This window comes from Anser cygnoides, chromosome 5, assembly GCF_040182565.1.
Source record: "Anser cygnoides isolate HZ-2024a breed goose chromosome 5, Taihu_goose_T2T_genome, whole genome shotgun sequence".
NCBI lineage: Eukaryota > Metazoa > Chordata > Aves > Anseriformes > Anatidae > Anser > Anser cygnoides.
Window position 1 is genome coordinate 49,641,475 of NC_089877.1, and position 13,909 is coordinate 49,655,383.

Below are 13,909 nucleotides of genomic sequence, written 5' to 3' on the forward strand. Positions count from 1 at the left end.
CTGCCTTAAACAACCATCCCTTGCCAGAATCAGTCTTAGAAAAATACTTGTTGCCAGAATTGTTTTGATTCCCAAGACAGCCATGTCCAGATTCAGATTCATGTCCAGATTCAATCATTACAATTTCAAAACAACAGTCTTCAAATTCAATTGGAAGGAAAACAGTATTTTGCATACAATTTCATGTAATTTCACTTCCTGTTTGTTAGAACTCAGCTGTAAAAGCTTTACCTTTCAAATTGAGTGGTGAACTACTGCTGGACGCATTTCGACTGCTCTCTAGACTGTTTGGCCTGGATACTGAAAAACACGAAACCAGCATATAACAAACAGATCTGAAGTTCTGCTGATTTTCTAAAAAAGTTGGCTGCAGTCTGCCTTCTGAAAATAGGACCCGTGCAACTAAGTCATTTGGAAAACATTAACAACATAATATACAGAGGATGACAGTCTGGACACAGTAGAAATCATTCTCCTTTGTCAAGTCAAGTTGTTCAGGATCACCTATTTTTTTCTTACTTTTATCTTTTGCACAAAGAAATATGCTTTTACAGCAACTGTAAACAAAGTAACATAGATAATAAATAAGTTCATGTGGTCAAAGTAACATAGATAACAAGTCAGTTAATGTAGTAAGTTGCCTGTCTCCTTCTCAGTTTGTTTCTTTGGAAGGAGCTGGTAACCAGGCTGCAAATGCAAATCTTTAAGCAGACAGTGCTGCTGCTGCACCTCTGTTCTCACCATGCGCTCCCCTTTTCCCCAGTAATATTTTTTTTTGATTCACTTGCTTAAGAAAGGAATCAAACATTGTTCAGAAAAATCGGCAGCAAAACTGTATGACATGCATTAGAGTCTGTTGCTGGGGCTACTCAATTTGTCTCAATGTCAGCATTATTTTTGAAAACTTATTCTGGGAAAACATCCATTACAAGCTTCTCAAGAGAAAAATAAAAGTATTTAGACCCACATTCCCCAAACGGTTTTACATTACTACACCTCATCCTATAAGGTTTATTTAACTAAAACATTCCAGGACAACTCACATGGATGCAATAAAACATGTCTTAATGTAGAGGTTTAGAGCATTTGTGTATGCTACAAGCTTACCATGCTGTCTGGTGCTTGCAAACTCTACCTCAGGGGACTGTTCACATAGATTATCTTCTGAATTATAGCCTAAAAAGAACATAAAATTTAGAAGGCAATATTGAACACAAGAAGGTCATTCCTTCAGGTCAGTTTCCAATGGATTCAGCAGTGTAAAAGACTGAAAGACTGAAGTGATCAAGGGGGTTTTATAGAGCCAGCACTGGAAGAGCAGCCACCCTCCAACCACTGCTATGAGTCACTGGGCAGGGAACCGTGGGACAACTGACTAACATCCAAATGTCAAGTTGATGGCATTAAAAGAGCAAGAAAACCCTGTATCTGATTGCTGTTACGCAGATAAAGCAGGAATGAAAATACGTGGGCTCTGTTTTTGTACTTGAATGCCATAGAAGCCATGTTTCACCCAGGTAGGGACTAAGAAGTAGCCTGACTTACACAAAGAGCTGGTAGATCAAATGCACTACACACCTTTCGGTCTGCTCTGGAGCCTGGAGATGGGAGTGGAAGTGTGCAGGTGAATAGCAGAGGTCGAGTAAGTCCTGGGACCCAGCTCCACACAGCCGTGTTTTGTCACAGAGTCTGCTGAGATTTCAACATTATCATTGCTGCCTCCATGATGGGAATTCCTCTTTTGCTTTAGGTCCACCAACACTGAGGGGGAGAGAGGTAAATAAATACGAGACTATGAAGACTAGCACTAGGAGATTTGTATTTATCTGCCCATATAAACATGACAAGCAGGCACAAAAAACGCACAACAGAGGCGCTAGCTTTGCAAGCTTTTCCATAAACACTTCAGTATTGAACAGGAAATTTCTGCCACCAGTTTTTCGATCGTGTGTGCTCTCTGTAAAGTGTGGGAGTGACAAGGGCTGCTTAGTGCCAGTGGGAGGGTTGATATTATACATGCAACAGTTACTGTGAAACGAGGAAGAAAAGGAGCAAAGACATGAATGCAGAAAAAATAACTGAGGTGTGAAATTCCCATCATATTATTCCTCGCAGGTACATTTTATAAGCACTTACTTCAGTAATAAAATAAAATGAGGAAAGAGTGACAGAAGGCACACTCTTGTTCAAAGAGAAAAAATGTTGATTTGGAAATTAACTATCATGATTCACACGCTAAGATAATTGCTTTCAGGTTTAGTTTTTGCTGTGGCAAGAGCTCAGTCTCTTCAAGGTTAAAACTCTGCTGCTCTTACGATGCTCTGCTACAGTGCCTGTTAGGTGGAATTCATAGGATCGTAACATGAAAGCAACAAAAAACTAACCACTAGAATATCATTTAATTCAGAAAGCTGAAGACATCATTCCTAGTGATGAGGTGGGTTACTTCGATAATTGTAACACTTTAAGGCACCCATATGATAGAACAAAATTTAAGGAATTTACTTATGCAAGATTCTAGTTTCCGATATATTTCTAATGAGTACATACTTAACTAATACTAATTGAACGCTGAAAACACAGCAGAGCGCAGTGGTCAAAAACAACAACTTGCAGAGACAGCAGACAATTAGTTCAAAGCACAGAGTAGCAGCAAAGCTGTATTAGAGAAAAACAGACCAAGTTACTGTCATATTAGATGATTCCTGGAAGCTTACTTCTGAAACGATGTTGTACCCCACAGTCTGTGTGGGCTCCCTAGCACAGGGCCTGCATTTTCTCTCAGAATTGGAGTTGATGGCACTTCTATGGGGCAATTACTGGGTAAAGTTTGGCAGTGAAAATCTGCATTTCTAATTGACTTTGAAGATGCACTTAACACCTTCCATAAATGCCAGAATTATTAATCGCCCTGGAGACAAACACACTCTTACAAACCCCAAAACGGGCAGCAACAGGCTTCTCTGCCAGTGCCCTTGGTTGTGCCACTTCTTGGAGTGAGAATGGAGATGAGACAGATCCTTCAGCTTCTGTGCTGAGCTCTCCCATGAGCACGTTGCCTGGGATGCACACACGTCTAACACAGAGCAGGGACTGAAGCCACAAGTTCACTTCAGAAGCCACCAGGTAGTGACTACCAGGCAGTAAGAATTCTAGGCAACAGATCCATGATGAAAGTTATTCCCAATCTCAAGAGAACAAACCTACTTGTCTCTTCCAAAAAATCTTTCAAGCCTGAAGCAGCAGGAACCTTAACTTTATGCTCAATCCAAGATGAATTTCACAGCCGGACTTATAAAAACTCTCTAAATAGCAGGTTAGGATGCAAACAACAAGAGATGTCACAGGGAATAATTTTCCCAATAGCTTTTAGTCTACGTTTAAAGATATGTTATTTAGAAGACAATGATGTTTTAAAAATTGCCATTTTTAGCATTTAGTTGCACAGAATATCGGAAAAATCTCCAGGATTTGAAACTGCTTATATGTTAGGTTTGCATTTTAGTAGGACTGTAACACTGTAGAAAGCATAGCAACAGCAGATCAGTTCAACACTTTAACTGGACATGCTGCAAGTATGTGATTGCAAGGAAATATGGAAGCACAGAGCAATTTCACTTACTTATAACATGCACCACAGCCAATATACATACGCAAACTGTATGCCATGAGGTCCCCTAAAATTGTGCTGCATTGAAGAAGTGATCCACAGTGTACAATAGTGATTCATCTTCTACAGGATAATTTAAGTCCATGTTCACTAATCTGTGCTTGTATTTAGAGTACTGTAAAGGCATGCTGAGTGTTTCTATTAAGGTGTGTGTTCTTTTAAGGCACGGAGGATTTTTTTTCGTTTAAAATATTTATCAGAAGTAGATGAAAATAAATACTAAAGAAAAGGTGTTAGAAATCTCCCAATTCCGAGAAAGAAAGAGGTTCATTAGGAGAAGATGGGATGTCGGAAGAAGACCAGAACCGGAGCCGATCAGAGAGAGACTGATGATTCGGTGGAGATTTAGGAGACTTTTCTTTATCCTTGCTTTTGCTTCTGAAAAAGGCAATCTTTTTGCGCTGTGCAGCTAAATTGTTATCACCCAGGTATCCCAAAAAGAAGAAGAAGAAAAAAAAAAGTGAAACAAAACTTGTGAATAAAGCTTAAGTGTCTTAAAACAGATTAAATACTACACAGCAAATAACAAATGAAATAGGCTACGCAGACTAACACATTTACAGGACTCAGATTAACATGTAATTAGTCATAGTTAATCTGACTCACCTTAATGCATAGATTAACAAATATGCATAAAATATAAGCAACTCCACTAAGAAATAACTGTTAGAGCACACAAAATGTTTTAATTAAAAGAGAAAATCAAATAGGTCTATGTGCTACTTGGTGATTACATACATTCAAATTTCCTGGACGTTTTCTAAGCTTTAGTGCTGATGGTCGTCATCTCAACATAAGCATGTTTCACATAAAATCAAGATGAATGAAAACCCAGAGACTTTGTTATCTCTGGCACTTGGTGAGGGACTTGTTTTGTGTAAAACCCAAGTCCAAATTCCAAGGTGGAACTTTAGATGCACAATAAACACTTCTAACATCTCCTGGAACCTCATGGATGATTTGGGACATGCATTAGTTGAAGTGAATCAAAGATCTTGAAGAATTAGTATGAAGAAAAGGAAACAAAAAACCCAAACAAAGCAAAAACCTCAATCAAACAGACACTTGGAGTAGTTTGTAACAGCAACTCTGTGCTCCTCAGCTGCTCCCCTTCTGTTTTCCCCACTTCCCAGTGGGAATAGAGAAATTACTACTTAAGGATGAAGTTCAAAACTGATTCTTGAAAATACCCTTGGAACCCTTTTATTCCAAGTCAAAACACTGTACCATCTTCCAAAACAATACAAGATTACAATAAATCAGCATTTTCTAAGTTATTTCTTTTGCATGTGCGCCATCTCCTGGCAGTGGCTGTAGGACCAGCTTTTATCTGCTGGAAGAACAAATTGCAAGAAGCTATAAAATTGCATGGACCAACTTTAAACTGCGTTTCTGCAAAGCCCCTGTAAATCAAGTATTTCCATCAGCTTCCTCGGTAAATTGTAATACATTCAGGCAAACTATGAAACTATGTACAAAAGCTAAAAGGGAAAGAAGTAAGTAAAACAAACAAATCATGCTATTTACTTAAAAAAAACCAAAATAGAATTATATGATGTATCATAAAGATATCAACATATCCTGTACCTTAAATCAAAAACATACCGTTCAGCTCATGAATTTGGGCTGGGCATTGTTTACCTTTATTTGAAGAACCCGCAGGGTTCTCTCTCTCTTCCATAGAGTTTGACCCTTGAGAGGTATTATCCTGAGACTCCTGTTGATGTTTCAGTCTTTGGGAGGCAGTTGGAGAGTTTACTGTCTCTGGGGATTCGCAATGCCATGGAGGACTCTCTGCTGCTGGTTTCAGCCGCTCCCTTCCAGTCTCCTTCTTTGGCTTGATTAGTTTGACTAAGGCTCTGGCTCCAATCCAGTGGTTTTTCCTAATGAAGCAGGTTTTGTGAGTGAGATTCAAAAACACTACATGAAATACACTAAGAAGAAGTGTACAGCTGTGCTAAAGCCATCATGCTATATTCTTACTTTTAACTGGTTGGAAAGCTGCAACATGAATTCCACAGAAGCTTCTGATATGATTCTCTCTCAAAGTCAAAATAATTTTATAGAAGTATTTCTTGAGCATTAAATTTTTTGAGAAAAAACAACTATTCCATCTGCTAGAAACCTAAATTACACATATGGACCCATACAAGACATTTCAACTGTGTGAAAAGGTCTACTACAAGAACAGACTGAGACGTGAAGTAATAAAAACTGCTTTAAGGACAAATTCTTGCTCTTGCTAAGGGTATCAAATCCATTTATGGTGGAATTATGGCTCTTTTTTGTTTTGTTGTTAATATATATGTGTGTGTTTTCTCTCTGATGGACTGCTTATACTCTGTGAAACAGCAGCTCTTAAAGGTCCTACTGCTGCTTAGTCACTATATAGGGTCCCTGCATTTTTCTGGGATGTTAATCCAGCCTTGGTGATAAAGCAGTTTCAAAACACCTGTAAGAGACTGTTTTGTAACAGACAGCAAGACTGTCCCCTAGTGGGAGTTTTAAGAAGCATGACAGATTATTGCTTATGAAGATCTCGTATCTTATACCCACCATGAATTCAGAGCTGGTGGCAGCAACCTATGATATTCTAAGGCTTTAGCAAGAACTTCCAATTCCTACTTGACCGCCAGCTCAAGAATCGTTTTAGCACTGGGAATGAATGACCTATCAACTCTGAAGCTTCTTAGTCTCTCCTGTAGTCCGTTCTACTACAAACCCACGAGCGATACACCCCGTCCCTACACCTGTGCACAGTATTTCACCTAACAGTTTCATATGCCATAGTTCCTGGAAAGATGGACTCTCACATTTTTCTGTTGGAATCATTTTCTGAATTGAGAGCACAGAAACTGATACCTTCTTATATGCACAAGCCTTTGCTTCTTTTAGTTACGGGCTTAAATCAAGTCCATCACTGAGCTTTGGATCTACTTAGGTTAACTACTGTGCTGCAATGCAGATTTAAAACAAAACAATCCCAAAGAAGAAATTTCACCTTCCTAAAAAGTGAAAGGATGAGTCTTAATCTCTTAGGACATGTGCCAGTTCAAATCACTGTGGTCAGCCTACTAGCGACAATATGATGTACAGCAGGGCAAAGTGACTCTTTTCCAACTAATACCATTTCAGATTCCAGTATTAAAATGCAGGACCATGGGTAAGGCACTGTGCTCTCTATTAAAACAACTTAAAGCATGGCTGCAGCTTCTGGGAATGGTTTGTGGAATGAGAGTAAAGAGAGAAGTGGAGCTGACACTGTCCTTAATTAAGATGAAATTTCAATTATCTCCCACTATGGAGAGCCCTTTCTCATCCTCACAAAATCAATAGCAGAACTGAAACCAAATGGGACTTACTTTTTTGGAGCAGGATCATAAAACTTGTACTGATCCATTATTTTCTCTTCAAGTTTTTCCTTGTGTCTCTTTAAGGCATTTAATTTATCACTGTGAGGAAAAAAAAACACTTTCTGAATTATCTGGATGAAATTCAGCACAAACAAAAATCTGAAGACCAAGAGCAGCAGAAGACCAATAAGACTGAAATACCGTCCTGTCACATAAGCTTCAGAATGCTATTGATCTCATTTCACTATTTAGAGAGGGTAAATGCAAAAGCCTATCATATTTGCTGCTGAGTCAGTGACTTTCGTGCAATAAGCACAACAGTTGAAAAAATAACAGTAGATCTATGATATTCTAATATGACTACATTTCTGCTGCAATTCAGCTATTTTCCAAGTTCTTCAGAACCATTTGAGAAACACCAATGGGTCTAGCATTCCACCTTCTACAGCTGTTTTCCACATGGGTTCATCTATATTATTTGAAAAGAGCTGTGCTTGTACAGGTGTCTCCTAAACATCCTTTTGTGGTAAGGCAATGCAAAGAAATTTTGTAGTCCCTCCCCATCACATCTATCTCGTCCTAAACATCCCCTTTTCTAGATATATATCAAGTAGACCAATCATCCCCCTGCTTGTCCTTCTTCTGCTGATAGATGATTAGTATTCTATTTGTCTAAAAGACTTCTTCAGGCTTCACAATTCTGTTTTCTTACATGTACTGTTTCTGTTCTTCATGATATTGCTCCTTGTTCTCCATGTTCTGCTCCAGTAACATCTGATTCTGCTGGCTCAGCATCTGAATCTGACTCAGAAGATGATGGTTCTCTTCTTCCAGATTTCCCTTTAGACGTGACAGCAGCTATTAAACAAGACAAACAGATGAATCTCTTCTCTGCAGTTGGCTTCCCTGAAGGTGCACCACAATTAAGCTAACACAAATAACACAGCAACCTAGGATATAAATTCATAAACTTTAAAGTATATGAGGGTGCCATTATAAACACATTGCTTGATTTCCTATGTATCGTTTACCAAGAACTTCACATACTGGATGGTAGCACTCTAACAGAAATCCAGCAGCTGGAGTACCTATAGCTACTCACCTCACAGTGGTTATCCAGCTTGGTCAGAGAGATATCCATGGACTGGTGCTGTTCTTTCAGCTCGTCATAGCGAGCCTGCCAACGATTCAGCTCTAGCTGAGAGTTGTTCAAGGAAGTTTTCAGCTCTTTAGTGTGTGAATGCAGCCCTTCATACTCTGCCTTTAGTTGGCTGTGCAAGAAATTCACCCTAAACACGAAAAAGCCAGCAGACTTATGAAGAACACTTCACACAAAGTACCTCACTTTCAAAGACTACACTGTAAGTGTGCAGCTGTCACTGAGACACAGAGTTCCAAAGACTCCTAAAAACATTTTTACTCTGTAATGAGATTTTATTAAAAAGTTGTAATAGCATTATAAAATATTTTTAAACTGCAATAGAATTAAGAGAAGATAGATTAAAATAGATGAAAAATAAATCTGTTATTTCCTTGATGTGTAAGAAACACATTATGCATTTCTGAGGCATGGTGCATTTAAAAGCATTTTGATACAAAGGCAGCTCTATTTGGCACAGATAAAGAATAGTAACAGATTTCTTTTCTTGGTACATGAAATATGAGCATTAATGTCTTATATGAGCATAAATATGACACTGTAATGTTGTAAATGAGGCTATGGCATTCCTTTACACCTTTTGGTAAATCTAAAAATGTCTACTAATCATGAAGGCATAAAATTATAAATATTGATAAATTAAAATGGTTAAGTTCTGTATCTGCTGGCAGACCAGCTAAGCCTTCCAGCTTTGCAAATAACATTTTGCAACATCTTTCCTTGTTTCTAGAGAAACTGGGTTGAAAACAGGAAGCTCAAGGAAAACATGTTTGCAGAGCTCAGCAGCATTCTAAGGTACAGTGTAACTGGGACAGCATATGAAACCTTTGTGACTGAACTGAAGGTGTGATTTTTACATGTGATTCAATCTGGCACTGTTTGAACTTGATACGACCTTGACCCCTTAAGTGTACCAAACTTTTTCTCAAAATGCCTTTGTAGTATCAAAAATGTCTCTGAACCAGTTGTTAACAGCTGGAGCCAAGTAGGAATGTGTGTGTGAGGGTACATTTTACTGTTACATTTTGTAAATTTGGGTGCTACCTCAATAAGGGGTTTTGGCACGAGTTAACAGTTACCCAGCAATCATATGAATCACTAAGCCCATTTTTAATAACAAAAATTAAATCTCTTTCAAATATTAACAAATAGCAGCTTTCTCTTGGCAGCAGAGTATAAACAGCTACATTAACTCCTAGAACTAAAGCATATTGTGTAAAAGACATGATACAGTTTGTCTTGCAAGGAAAAAAATGGGTAGGGACCATTTCATACAACTCTAGATATTACTGAGAGTTTTGTGTATTTGTAGTTCTACTTAAAGACAGGTGTTGGAAATACTTCGTTACAGAAACACCTGTGAATGGGACCACAAGTGGAAGTGTATTTTAAATAAGCAAAAGGCCCAGGACTAGTCCATACATGAAGCATCAGTTAACAGTACTTGTTGACATTGTCCATTAAGTTGATAATCTAAAACAAGTTAAACAAAAATTAACAATATAGAAATGAGGAAACTTTAACAGACACATTAATGAAGGTATTCTGGAGCTACGGTTAACACAGAAAAACAATGGTGTATTTTGCATAACTGACTTTTCAACTATATATAAGGATTTAGTGAGGGAGCCATACCTGTCCAACTCCTCCCTCAGCTTCTGATTTTCCCCAGTGGTTATTGCATTTGATCTCCTCTCTTGTTGCAGAACCTCTCTCTCGTTTTTTAGGACTATTTCCAACTCTTCCAATTCTGCCTTGTGTTTCATTAAACTGTTGTATCTACAAAAGAGAAGTAGCATAATCTCTGCTCTCTTTTACACATTTTTCTTGCTCTAGTTTAAGATTTCTTTATAGGTGATACCACAAACATCAGAAAACATTTTTTCCTGTCTGCGTAGTTTTGTACAAATTTGTGTGGTTAAAGATTTACCAAGACTGAAGAATTCCATGGTATGCATGGAAACTCAGCTTAGTCTACATGTCTATGAGGAGGCTCTTGGAAAAAAAAAATTAAACAAATCAAAATGCAATTGTCAGAACCTTATTAATTTCCAGATCCTGACCATTTGGTAAAAAGCATTTGAGTTTCCAGAAACTTCACCATTAAACTGGAATCCCATTCACAAATAATTGTCGGTGACAGGTTTCAAAACCATGACTGAAAAGCAGAAAGCATCAGCCAAAAAGCAAGAAAGCAGGGAAATGAATAACTTAATGCATATTGGGTTATATGAATAGGTACTAGCATACTGCATAGGTAATCATCTCCTGCATACTCCAGACATGGTGAGGACGTATCAGCAAGAGGTGACAGCGGGACACCTTCAGGCAGGGGTTAAGCTACCTGCTTGAGTGGCTCTACGTGTTCACTTTTGAGAAATCCAAGAGCAAGACTGCTGATCATGTCCAGGCCACCACTGCACAGGGCCTCCACTGTTATCCAGGTTCATACAATTTATATAAAAATCCTCGAGAACAGGAAGGTGTGCATGGAGAGGGCAGATGCCTTCAACTATGTCTTGAACTTCCATCTCTGGACTACTAAACCAACTGAACTGTGGAACAGCTCCCCTGACGTGGCACAGCACAGATCAGGTGCGCTCAGCCTCCCTGGAGCTGCTATGCTGCCTGCATTCAGAAAACACTGCACAGAACGAGGTGGATTGAGACCACTTTATAAAAGAGCAATCTCTTCCCAGATTTTTTCCTGTGGTGGCCTCTGTAGGTTCTGTGCCCACGTGCACACACAAGCAAAAACCACTGGAGACACTGGTGCAGTGGAGTTAAACTCACCAGCACATTATTCACATTATTCTGTGAGAATAAGGGGATATTGCCCTGAAATAGTCCTGACAGAAACACCCGCACTGGTCACAGAGAAGCATCGTTTTGGGCAATTTTAAAACAGCATCTGGGTGGAAGACACAGTAATGCCTGAACAAGCTAGAGTAAACAAGCAGCATCTGCACTTGTCCAGTCAGCCACTGCTGACATCTCAGCAGAGATGAACGCAGAGCATGGCGGCTCTGCAGCCACTAGAACTTAAAACCAAAAACAAAAGCAGCAGACAGCACCAAATACACTGACTCCTGCCAACTTGTTTTTCTTTCAGGCTACCATTCCCTTCATCCCAGGGTCAGATTACAGCCTGTCCCAAATTCCAGCCCATTGAAGGGCCACACAGAAAAGTACCTGTCTCCCAAACAAAAGCTGCTTTTTACTATTCATTCCCAGTGGCAGCAGCGGAGTTTAATTAACCTTATTTATTTGTTCTTCCTTCATTCAGCTCCAGGATATTTCAAATTCAATGTCTGTACAACAAATGGAAGAACCTGAAAGCAAAAGGTTTCACATCCAGCTCCAAGAAGGATTTAAGAAACTGTGTGCCAATCCAGAGTCTGAAAAGACAAAATCCACTATCTCTTGGCAGAGATTACTGTGGTTGCCTCTGTAGAAACTGTGTTGTGAATTCTTTTGCCATTTCCCTCTGATAGGGCTACTCTGTTCATTTTTATCCAAGCAGTCTGTTTTTAATGAGGGCTACTTAGAGGGAAGCAGTATGCTGGTCCAGTTTTACCAGCTTGGCCCACATCTACATGTTGCCTTTGAGCATGAGAGCTCCTGAGGTACACTACAACTGCTTCCCTAAATACTAGGGAGAGGTAAGAAACATGAGCCTGTCTGCAAAAATGCAAGTGATTCTGCATCTCTGGAGCCCTAATGAACTCCCCAAATAAAATGTATCTGCATTCCGGATTCAGTATGGAGTGTTTGAGCAGGATTTGTGCCATCGGACAAGCTTTACCACCAGGAAAGGTACACCAGCCTGTAGGCTATTCAACACTCACACTTTCTTTCAGCATCAGTCCCAGGCAGATGGGAAGAAGCTTTGTTAAAACGTTTTCTTATATGTGCACTTTGGCTCTGACACAGTCCATTCCTGGACTTGAGAAATCATATTCCTCTTTGTTCCTTTTGGTTTTCACTCTTTCAGCTGCTTTGTTAGCAAAAAAAGCTGTTAGTGGGTGTTTGAGACTGAGGAAACTTTAGAAAAAAAAGCTCAGCTATGATAAAAAAACAAGTAGCAAGGGGAACCTCTAAATATAATTACCAGCCAGCATTGGTAACATAACCCTGCAATACGTAACCTTGCACAGCAGGAATTCTGTTTTTCCAGTGAGATGAATTTTTCCAGTATCTCTGTAGGATTACAAAGCTCTCCAGAGTAAGCCACAAAGAAATGTTCAAGCATCTGCCAATCAATTGTAGTTAGTAAGTTATTACCTTCCCTTAGTAATGTGCAATGTGTAACGCAATTTGAAAAAATGCAGGCAAAAGAGTCCAGCCTTTCTATGCTCGCTGAGACAGTCGGCCAAACACTGCAGTCAAGAAACTGCTATTAATGGTACACGGTCCTAACATACTAACTCTCTTTTCCTTTCTAAGTCAAACCCACATATCTGTGGTTTGCTGGGCTAGGACAGGCCATTTCACACAACCCATTACTAAATCCACACTGCAGGGCTAGCATTATGCAGATACAGCCGAGGGAGTTTTAATGAAGTTTGCTCAGGTGCAGAAAATATTCTGACTGTGGTTAGAATGCATCAGCACAACCTACACTAACCTCACAGACATTAGCCTACACAGAGTTGGGCGTCCAAAAGCTAACTGCCATTGCTTTTTTTCGACATGAGCTGCAGTCCCAGGTCTGTGCAGGAGTGCAATTCTGCCTTAAGTAACAGAACTATGATTACAAGCTGTCACCAGCTGAGGAAAACTAGTATCTTGGGGATGGGAGAAGCAAAACCTCAGAGGACTTCAGTCTCAGACACTGCAAAAACAAACTTCTTAGCTGCACTGCACTAGGAAAATTTAACAGTTGGTGCATTCTAGCTGAAGGTTAAATGTGAGAGGTTTCATCTTAGCAATTAAATGCTCCAGTGTGGCAGACAAAAGCAGTTTTCTCACAGCTTCACAGCTGTTTTTCTAACTTCCTCTCCTCTGTCCCTTTCAGCCAGCTGAACTGCATATAGCACACTATTAAAAAAAAAAAAAAAAAAAGGAAGAAGAAGAAAAAAAGAAGTGGCTTGTCTCTTCTTCCTGACAGCCAAATGGAGACATGTAGACACAGGCTGTCCTTGGACAAATCACCTTGACAAGTGTCTTTTGAGACTGACCTGCTGAGGAGGACACTGCACTCTTAAAACTGTCAAAATCAACCTGCTTTGAGTACACAAAAGGTCACCATCTGCTCCCCTGGGACATCTCTCACTGACAGTCACATCTCAGTAACAAAGTCCAAACTGTTAATGTTTAGAATGGTGATCTGACCACTTATCACTAGAGATAACCTGTTTTTAGAAAACTGCTTTTTCCTTAGGTCGGAGCTGTTTTATAGTTGGTACCCATCAATAAAAGGAAGAATCAGGCAAACTGCCTCTACACACCACAACGTGATAATCTTAAACAACGCCTGCATCAGAGATCCATTAATCAGCTTGAGAGACTTGGTAAGCAGCAACAGGGTCTGTGTAATCACTTACAGCTCATTTAGTTGACAGCCAAGCAGCTGTCCTGTCACATAGCCCTGGTGGACACTTTAACCACAATAGGTTCACTTCTATACTTTGTCAAAAATCTATTGCACATTATAGTGCCTGCTCCTTTGTGTTTGAGAAAGAAAAGCTTAGCACCAGGTTTTAGTCCACCCTCAAGGATCACCAT

The 13,909-nt window shown here is 39.5% G+C and overlaps 1 protein-coding gene across 4 annotated transcripts in view; it reads right to left on the reverse strand.

The window, feature by feature from the left end:
* Nucleotides 1-13,909, reverse strand: part of CCDC88C (coiled-coil domain containing 88C) — a 91,798-nt gene that overhangs the window by 5,504 nt on the left and 72,385 nt on the right. For 3 of the 4 annotated variants that reach the window (XM_048070456.2, XM_013182075.3, XM_048070458.2), the window contains exons 21-28: nucleotides 9,818-9,961; nucleotides 8,126-8,312; nucleotides 7,736-7,881; nucleotides 7,033-7,122; nucleotides 5,312-5,553; nucleotides 1,579-1,761; nucleotides 1,108-1,176; nucleotides 232-300 (exon numbers count right to left, since the gene is read on the reverse strand). In XM_048070456.2, coding sequence (XP_047926413.2) covers nucleotides 232-300; nucleotides 1,108-1,176; nucleotides 1,579-1,761; nucleotides 5,312-5,553; nucleotides 7,033-7,122; nucleotides 7,736-7,881; nucleotides 8,126-8,312; nucleotides 9,818-9,961 — 1,130 coding nt within the window. The remainder of the gene's footprint in view (nucleotides 1-231; nucleotides 301-1,107; nucleotides 1,177-1,578; nucleotides 1,762-5,311; nucleotides 5,554-7,032; nucleotides 7,123-7,735; nucleotides 7,882-8,125; nucleotides 8,313-9,817; nucleotides 9,962-13,909) is intronic. The other variant, XM_066998255.1, reaches the window with a different exon arrangement.